At 46.4% G+C, this 9894-nt stretch overlaps 1 protein-coding gene across 3 annotated transcripts; it reads right to left on the bottom strand.

Annotated features, from left to right (window-relative positions):
* Window positions 1–441: 441 nt before the first annotated feature.
* SLITRK4 (SLIT and NTRK like family member 4) lies at window positions 442–7998 on the bottom strand. Of its 3 annotated transcripts, none has more exons than XM_011381009.1 (2): window positions 7157–7451; window positions 442–3493 (listed from the first exon to the last, which is right to left on the bottom strand). In XM_011381009.1, the coding sequence occupies exon 2, from the start codon at window positions 3441–3443 to the stop codon at window positions 927–929; it is 2517 nt and encodes an 838-aa protein (XP_011379311.1). In that variant the 5' UTR covers window positions 3444–3493; window positions 7157–7451; the 3' UTR covers window positions 442–926. The 3 variants fall into 3 exon arrangements, with proteins under 3 accessions (XP_011379311.1, XP_011379310.1, XP_011379312.1); XM_011381008.1 differs by lacking the exon at window positions 7157–7451 and adding an exon at window positions 7956–7998 and having other exon boundaries at window positions 445–3493; XM_011381010.1 differs by lacking the exon at window positions 7157–7451 and adding an exon at window positions 6624–6793 and having other exon boundaries at window positions 445–3493.
* Window positions 7999–9894: the final 1896 nt, after the last annotated feature.

Here is a 9894-nt window from a genome sequence, read left to right as displayed (position 1 = left end):
GTACATATTTTCCTATTTAGTATACAAAGTACTTCATAAATATGAATTATGTTACAAAAATAGCTTTTGCTGCGCTCACATGGTAAGCACTTTGCTAATTTTGGACAACCTTTAAGGATTGTGGGTATTTCACATAACTGAGAACAAACTCTAATGTTAGTTTAATTTGAGCCGTGTTTAATTCTGATAAACGTCACGTACTTCTTCAGATCACCACAAATGCTATGTAACTCACATTGATTTTTTTTTCTCTTTTAGGTTTTATGTATAGACAGGTAATGCTTAAAGTGTTCAAATTTATTTTATCATTATGTAATGCATGGTATACTTTAAACAAATATTTGCACAATTTAACATTATAAATCCAGCGGTTTCAAGATGCAGGCCATAAAGGTTTACCGATTTACAAATACTATCGATTGTTCTCTCTTTGCATGCTTTTTTTTTTTTTTACTTTTCAGATAATCTTTACACAGAGTTGTTACAATGCCACAAATCAAAAGGATTATTCCAGTTCCACCGACTTAATCTACGTGCAAGATGAAGGACCCAGCTGAGGTGTGAACACTGGTACCAGTTTTCTTGAGTTTGCTTTACAAAGCACAAAGAGACAAGGTTTTGCATTGGGGTACAAAACAGATTTGCCTCTTGAGGTCAAATTCAGTGTATTATGTATATAAAGCATCCCTTTGGCAATAGAGTTTGCAGTATCCTCACAGGACTCCACAGTATAGGTTTTATATAGTAAAATCTATTAAGGAAATTCTCTTCTACTGGACACATCTTTGCAGCTATAGTTAATGAGACACCCTTGGAAACACCTGCCTCTATGCCTATTGATAATATAGTATTTGGAAGTTAGAAGTCAACAAAAGGCACTTTCATCATTAAATAAATGTCCTCTGTATGAAGTAAGATCGTAAGACCTAGATCTTGTTCAAAGCTGTCTGCTCTTCAAGGACCTGTAGGTAGTCGGGGGAACTCTGGAGTTTTGCCTTCAGTTCGAAATACTCACTGCTCTTTCTTTGCTCCACCACAATTTTACTGTGGTTGCCGCCTATCAGTGACTTCTTGTTTTTTTTGTCTTGTTGTTTTTCTGGATAACGGATCTCAAAGCCACTGACACCTATGCTATTGTACTCCTTTTTGCTATCCAGAAAATTCTGAATAAACACATTGGAATCCCTGCTTGGGAATAATTCATCCAGCTCATCAATTGTGCTAAGTCTCTTCCTGGTATCCACATGTAATAAATCCTTCTCCTTGTCAGCCACATTTCTCATGATGACTTTCTGTCCCGGGGGATCTGAAAACATGAACCCGGTTTCTGACTCTTTCAAGCCACAGGTGTGGCTTTTGCTCATTTGCTCTATGGTTTGTGGAATGAAAGCTTCTGTGCTCAGCCCGTCTTTTTTATTGGTTTTGTGGTCGTGCTTCCTCAGCTGTAGCTGCATGGAGCCACACTCTGGATTCCCCAGGCCTTCATGCTTCACCGTGGGCTTCTTGTTTCGTCGCAACACAAAAACAAGAAGGCAGAAAGCGACAAACACAGTTAAAATGAGGACCACTAATATGCTTAAGATTAAAATCGACAGAGGCACCGGGCCACCAGGAGGACTTCGGATGGGCCCCAGTGGGGTGGTGAATGTAACAGCAGGTGCAGAGCTCGTGAACGGTGCAGATGGCTTGTTTAAGAGTTTGGGACATAAGATTTCATTTTTGAGGGACTTCAGTTCAATGTTGGCAAACTGAACAGGCGTCTCGCATTTTAGTTCTTTCACGACAATCCCGTCATTCAACTTCTCCAGCCACAGCTTTAATGACACCAAGTCACAAGTGCAGTCCCAAGGGTTGCCCTCCAAGTCAATCTGTGTCAGAGATTGCAGCTGGTCGAGGACTCCGCTGACAGGTAGGTACATGAATTTGTTGTTCCTCAGGTTCAGTCTCGCAAGGGGCGCTCCAGAAAAAATGTAAACAGGCAGGCTCTTTAAGAGATTGTTATTTAAGTACAGTAACTGCAAATTTGGCATCGAATCAAAGGTGCCTGCTAAGATTTCTTTAATCAAATTGTATTCCAAATACAGATACTGCAGGTTATGAAGGCCTGAAAATATTTCGGGATAGAGTCTCTCGATCTGATTGCCGTTGAGATACAGCCTGCGTAAATTAGTGAGATTGTGGAACACATCTCCCTTGATCGCTGTAATCTGATTGCTGCCTAAATGGAGCAAATCCAGTCCTTCAAACTCGGTGAAGTCTGAGATGTCCACATCTTTGATGCTATTGCCATTGACATGCAACTTCTTGGCATTTAAAGGTTTAGGGATCAGTTCAGACATGGACTGTATATTTTTCTCTTGGCAGTTGACACTCAGTCCCAAATCCGAAGGATGTGTTTTGCAGAAGCAAGGTGCTGGGCAAGATGTAAGAGGAGGCACCCTTGTTTGGTAAGACACAATCTGACTGAGATTGCGGTTGGAGAGGGCTTTGCCTGCCACGATTCCAGAGATCTTGGAAGGATTTGTAGTTTTCGGTGGTTTGGTCACTAATCTGTGTAAGGACGTTTGGGTGGTGTGACCATTGGGAGTGGTGTAGCTATTTTCCAGCTGAGATGGAGGCAGGATTCGAACATCAAAGTCACTGCCTGTGCCCATGGGGCATAATTCTTGTTTGTTGGTTTCTTTTAAAAGCCTTCCATATAAGTCACTGGGAGTTTCACAGATAGCTTCTCCTATGTAAATGTTATATGGCATGTTCTCCAGCCAAGCTTTTAAAGGCAACAAATCACAGCTACAGTTCCAAGGGTTATCTTCCAGTTGCAATTCAACAACACGGCCTATGTGTTCCAGAACTCCGATATAGGGGAGTTTCTGGATTCTGTTCCCTCGTATATCCAGATGGGTCAAAGATGCGAATCGGAAAATATTATCAGGAAGGAATGAAATCAGGTTGTCATTAAGAATGAGAACTTTAAGTTTGTGGAGCTTATTGAAGGCTCCTCGTTCAATATACTTGATTAAATTGTAGTCAGCCTGGAGATACTCCAAGTTCTCTATGCCAAGGAAAGTGTCAGCTCGGAGAATCTTTAATTCATTGTTGTTCAAGTGCAACTGCTTTAATGCACTGAGCCCAAGGAAGGCTCCTCCCTCAATGTTCTGCAGTTTATTATTTCCCAGCTGCAGAGATACTGCATGTGAAAAATTCAAGAATGTATTTGGATAGAGGATATTTAAAAAATTGTTTTGGAAATTGAGGTGATAAAAATTTGACCAAGGCGGTTTCAGCTGATTTGGTCTGTAGACTGAAACCTTCTCACAGTTGACATAGAGCACATTCTCCACTGACACGCAGGAGCACACATTGCAAATTTCCACTGATATGTCAGAATCTGCATTTGTCGAAGAAATCAGGGCTGACAAAATCAGAAAGAGCCACAGAAACATCTTCTTGAACTCAGCAAACAACTTTATGCTTCTGAATAAAGAGAAATAATCTAAAAAATAAAAAGAAACATTTTTTCAATGATCATTACTTGAAAACTTATTTGTGTTTATAAGTACAGAAACTGAAAATTTGGCATACTGTAGTGAACACGTGGCTATAATTATTAGCTTTGTATTTGTAAGGCACCAAAAGCCCCAAGAATTCTCACTCAGTCAAACAACAACCACCGAAAATGCCATACATTTTATTTCCATACCTGTAGTTTACACAAAATTTCCATGTGAAGAACACATGGCAAACAACAGGAAAAAAGACTGTTGATCATGCTTAAACCTTAACCAACCGAAATATTTTCTCTAGGTGGACCACCAAACTGTGCCCTTGAACAAACACAGATCTAAGGCTTCCTATTTGCAACTCTAATGGCTCAATCCCCTCATGTCCACCATGAAGTTAGCACCACCACAAAGGCATTTCAATTTGTAGATGTCTACTCTCTAGGCTTCAGCCTGATAAGAAGCTGAGCAGAGAAGATATTAGACTGCAGTGTTCAATGGAGGATGGCAGTGGGGGGATTGGGTTGCTGTAAAGGGGACAGTCAAGAGGCCAAGGTAAGAAAAGATCTGCCTGACCTTCAGTCCACAGGGAAGCACACTGCCATGAATCAGTTCAGTCCTGCACACTGCCGGACTGAAAAAAAACACAGATAACCAAGTAGGGGATGGCCAAGTTTTCGTTTCACGTAAACGAACGATATCTAGTTTCCTGTCAGTCATCTTCCAAACAGGGGGGAAAAAGCCTTTAATCTTTGGGTCCCTGAAAGCAGGAGAGAAACCTGCTTGCTTCTGCATTGCTTAGCTGATGTCCAGAAAGCTTTGCCACCCCCAAAACTGGCTTTCCTGCCTACTTGGCCCTCTTCCATTTTTTTGTGTGCCATTTTGAACCCAGGTCCCCCTGACACTTAGCTCTAATGCTTATCTCCTTCACTTTGACCACAGACTGCCACTGCTGAGGAAGAGTTCACACATTACAATCGAGTGGCTTTATCTGCAGCACCAAATACATTTAGTACAGCAAATGTCTGTCCTAAAATCATTTCCCAAACATCCCCTTCCCAATATTACCACCTCATGTCTCTGTCTAAAAACGAATCAAGAATCACTTTAGTGGAGTTTAATGCTTAGCAAGTTAACCTGTTGTAGCCAATTCCTTAAATACTGCATGCAAATGCAAATATGTGCAATGCTTCAGGGAAAAGATGAGAAGGAACAACAAGCATTGTGCATTTTATCGATGCCATTTTAGCCACGTGAGTATTTTCCATCTTGAATGGGAGGCTGGCTGCAATTTCAATATGGTTACCATCAAATATTAATTAAATAAATTACCCAAGAACACACAAAGAAGGAATAATACAAAAGAAAGAAGTGTCACACGGAAACTGCTTTGTTTATTTTGCCCAGGAGGGATCAGCTAGTGATAGACGGAACATGAACATGTCTTAAGGTAGACAAGCCATTAGCTATGACCCAGGAAGATTTGCATTTTAAATAGTGTGGTTCCGAATATAAGCGGCAGTGCTGACATGTTCCTTGGCTGCCATATAGACATGCATTTCCCCTATTCACAGTGATAGCTTGATTGGCAGTGCAAAAAGAAGTCATAATTCTTAAGTATGACATCATTCAAACCAACTTTCATTGTAAAATCAAAATTTCACTTGATCTTTTTTGCCTTGCTATAGATGTGGTTTTCAAAAGCTATTCTCGTTAAGTTGACTCATTTCTTGTTACTACCACCTCCCTGCCAAGAAACCAAAAAGCAACCAAACTAAAAAACAAAACCAAACCAAAAAAAACCCAGATAACCTAAATTCAGTACAAAAATAAGAACAAGTAGCATCAACAGATCTGAAATTGCATAAGGAGCTGCCCTCCTCCTCCTATTTCTACTTTAAGTAGCAAGGGGAGGGGGGGGGGCTCAAGGACGAGCTAGGAAGTTCCCAAATGCAGCTCTGTAAAACAGAGGAAGCCAAGACAGCTGGAGGACTGAGCGAGGGAGCGGAGGAGTCGATCCGCCAAGGAGAGAGGAGAAGAGGGACTGAAAGGGCAAGAGACCATGGACAAGTCGAGAGAGGAAGAAAAAGAGCTAGAATGGAGCTAGCAAGAGGGGAAAGGGGCATCGCATGTAAGCAAAAGAAACCTCACGTTCACATGGTACCACTAAAACCTGCACATTTTAAAATCAAGGGGGAAAAAGCAAAAAAGAAAAAGAAAACACAAAGTATGAGTTGGGTACCAAAAGCCATCTTCTGGGCTGCTGCCAAGAGCCGCCAGTCTCCTTATCTGCCTCTCTCTCTCTCTTCCCTCACCCTCGGCTAGACGCTCGGCTCCCACAACTGGCCAGGACTGCACAAACCTAGCCTTACCACAAATCTGGCATCTACGAGTGCCATGCCTGACGCTCCGTACTGGTGTAGAGGGAGCGGGCCTGAGGGGAGAGGAGGACCCGGGAGGGTAGGCCGAGGTGGCACCCCTGGAGCTGGCAAGGGAAACCTCCGCCTGCCTGCCTAGGGCGGGGGTAGGGGGCTCCGAGGAGACATGCGGTCACTGCCGCCCCCTGTGCGCTACCTCGGGCCGGCAGCAACGCGGCTGGAGGGGCTGCTGGCGATGGCGCGTACCGCAATGTTTTGCCGCATCCCGGTGCCCCGAGCCGGCACCAAACCCCTCCCGGGTCCCGGGTCCTAACAGCGGCCTCTTGGGTTGGGCAGTGGAGGCGGGGACCGCTCAGGATGTCGCGGGGCCTTCAGCTCCGCTGTGCACACATTTCTCCGCGCGCTCCCATCCCACAAGGGGCAGCTGCTGGAGTTTCCGTCGGCCTCTCTAGACCCGGGGCGTGCGGTGGTTGAGGGAGAAGAGATGGCCAGCTCAGACCACGAGGGCGATGGCCACTGGGGTGTCACTGGCCCTACTGTCACAGGCAGAGTGACCCTGTGGCTCCTTGGCCGAGAGCGGCGGACCAGGCTCCCCCTTGCTCTCCTCCCCACCCCAACAACCTGCCCCTGGCCAACCACAAAATGCTGCGCTCACCGAGCCAGAAATCAGCTCAACATTGGGGTATCTTGCAAAGTCGCACTGCCAGCGCTTGCCCGGCTTTGCAGGGCTTTTAGAGTTACCCACCGGCTTCTCTCGTATCTCCGGTCTTGCTGGGTGCCAGCAATCTCCAACCAGCTAGCGGGCCACTGCCCGGAGCCCCAGATCCACGTCCGCCTAGAGTGCCTGCGATGGGGGCACAGAAAACAAAGCCCAGCGCAGCGGCCCCGACAGCCCAAGCCACCCTAGATCAGGACACTTTTCCTGCCGCCCCGGCCTCCCTGGGGGCAGCGATGCTAAGGACACCGGATTCTTTCAGTCCCCAGGGACTTGCGACCGCGCCGCGGGGCTGGCAAGCGAGGCCGGAGGGGTGGGGGTAGCTACTACCGCAGCTTTCGCCACTCAACCGGCCCCAAACCAACACGACCCAAACTAAAAATAATAAGCTACCTGCCCCCCTTCGCGCACGCGCGCGCGCACACACACGCGCGCGCGCGCGCGCACACACACACACACACACACACACACTCACTCACTCGCACACGCACTGCCGAGCCGAACAGGGAAGAGGCAGTGCGTGTCGGTGCAGCTCGCGCAGCCCCCGCTGGAAATTCACCCACCTCCGGAGGCTGGCGGCTCTCTCAAGGCCTGCGGCGCGGTAATCCGCGCTGCAGTTTCCGCGATGGTCACTACGTGATCCGGGCTCCAGCTCCTCCGCGCCCGCTGGCCCGTCAAACCCACTGAGCAGCCCTGGCAAGCGAGCAGGCGGGCAGCGGCGCGCGCGCGCGCACCGGGCCAGACACCGCGCGCGCACCCAGCCCCTAGCACACGGGCTGCACCTTTACATACACGCGCTGAATCCCCGCCCCCGTCCCCCCGCCCCCAGGCAAACACGCAGCCCTCCCTTCGACACTCAAGCACCTCGACCCCCGCACATTCCTGAGCTCCCGGGTCCCCCACCCAGACATCGCCACTCGATTCCTCTTCTACCCACAGACCGGGAAAGACAGCGTACTTACCTCCCGGCATCCGCCTCCTCTTTATGCCTGAAACAACCCCTAGGGAGGAGCGACCCCTTTCCTCAAGCATAGAGACCCCTGTCCCCTAACGCGAGCGCGCCAACCTCCACCCCTCCCCATACACGCACACTCAAGTCCTTTCTCCTCTCCTAGTCCCCAAGAACGAAGGCACACACGCACACGCACACACAACCGGGGCGTTCCTTTGAGAGAACAACCAAGAACCCAGGCAAAGCCAAAGAAACATCGGAGAGCCGGGGTGAAGGGGGGTCAAGGGAGGTAGACAGGGGCGTCGAGTCTACACCGAACTGAATAATTCCAGGATCGAGGGGGGTGAGTCAACATCAATGACATTCAAAGGCAACAATCGCACTTGGGCTTTGTATCACGGGTACGGTACCTTTGGCTAATTGTCACCTCGCAGAACAGAGGGCTCCGGGAATACTTCGGTAGCGGGCGATCCTGGATGGAGCCTTCTTTGGGACCAGTTTCCTGGGATCCAGTAGTATTCGCACTCCTTCTACCTGTCTGCGCGTAAGGGGCTGGGGGCTATAAGGCAAAAGTGTGAAGCTTTAGCCTAAAGTGAGACTATTTCGTGGATTTAGGAGACAGTTAATTCTCCGTACCTTAGAACTCTGTGAGCCTTCGGTATCGAACGAGTTAAGCAGGGTGATTGTAGATCTGGGGGTGGGGAGTGGGGATGGGGATAGAGGAAAGAGAGGTGTGGGACTCGGAGAGATGCCGCACTTGCGACCAAAAGGAGCAAAAAAAATATATATCTGCTTTGGCTACTGAGCATGCCCAGTCCCCAGCTCAAGCCCTATAAGGGAGGCATTGTGTGCGTTCCACTTCTCCGGGCTTTGGTGGTGACCGGGAGGGGACTTTGGTTTGCGAAAGTGGTGGTGAATGGGAGACTTTAGGGAAGAGGGACAAGGTTTAAAGCTTTGGAGATAGGCGGAAGGGTTTGTGAAGGGACCCGCGGAATACCGTGGGGAGACAGCAAGGAAGACAAAATGGACTAAGAAAAGTCACTTCATTCAGTAGCCCCCTCATTGTCATGTCTGTACCAAAGAGGCTTTAGCAGTTGCATCTCAAGTATCCATCCAGAGGCTGCAAATCCCGCGTATGGATTGTCGAGGCCCCTTTTTCTACCCATTTCTAAGTGCTTCCACAAGAGGGTAGGAATATCCTGAGGAAGCTAAAGTTCAAACCAGTTTTGCGTAGATTGGTAATTTAGTTCCTAAACTGGATAAGAAAACAATGTACCTATGGGGTGGGGGAGTTTGGCTCTTGTGTCTTGTATTTCAAATACCTGGCCTTCCTAACAAGAGAAGGCTAAAGCGGTCGTTTCGCTCCCCTCCCCCCAACCCTGCTTTTTTTTTGTAAGTGCTTGGCTAAGAAAAACAACTCTTTCTCTTTACTTTGTGTCTGTAGGAATAAACTGGCTTTAAGTAAATAGAGCTAAGTTATACGAGGGGAAATATTGTCCTAGGACTCTTAGTAGCCACATTTCAGGTAATACTGCAGGGCCCATTTCTATGCTCTGCCTAATCCACTTATTCAAATTCCAGTAGCTCTAACTACAATAGGGTATAGCCAGTACTCAGAAATGTTTTTACTTAAAAATGAAAAACTCTTTAAGCTAAAACTAGCAATTGCTTTGAAACCAGAATTTGGCTGTCTGCCTGAACTCCTACAGTTAAACATTTACCATAATTGGTTGATGTTTAAAGGCCTCGAGTCTAGGCAAAAAATCCAATGAGCAAAGAATTTATTACATTATTTGTGGATACTGCCCTACCTTCTATATTATCTGTAGTGTCTATTCATATGAGTTTAAAATTTTTCATTTTGTCATTTCATGGGGCTGCCTTTAGGTTATATTCATGCAAATGTTTGCTGGACACAGCATGTATACAGAGATGCACATTCAATATTTAAATGAACATTTAAATAGATATGTGTATATAGGCATATTTCTTTATGACCTTGGTAAATATTGCATCTTTGATAAAGAACTCTTTCTCTACCCCCACTCCTCATTGCCCTTAAAAAATGCATCTTCTCTTTTAAAACCAACCTAGAGGCAAAAAGCGAGTGGGCAGTAACAGTAAGATTTGCTATATTCAATGTGAAATTCATTATAACATAGTATTGCTTAAGGAAATATTAAAGAATCTGCCCATAACATATGTATTTGTGCAGCTCCTCTTAGTAAGGTGAAATTTGTTTCCTCCATAGCTAACAACTGCAGTATGTTGAAAAATCCCTCTACTGTTGTACATTTGAACAAAACAGATCCTGCTAATTAAGAACTCACATTTGCATTGTATTGTACA

Source organism: Pteropus vampyrus, unplaced genomic scaffold (genome assembly GCF_000151845.1).
Source record: "Pteropus vampyrus isolate Shadow unplaced genomic scaffold, Pvam_2.0 Scaffold421, whole genome shotgun sequence".
NCBI lineage: Eukaryota > Metazoa > Chordata > Mammalia > Chiroptera > Pteropodidae > Pteropus > Pteropus vampyrus.
Note: the sequence above shows the minus strand (reverse complement) of the source record. Positions and strands in the feature narration are given on the sequence as shown.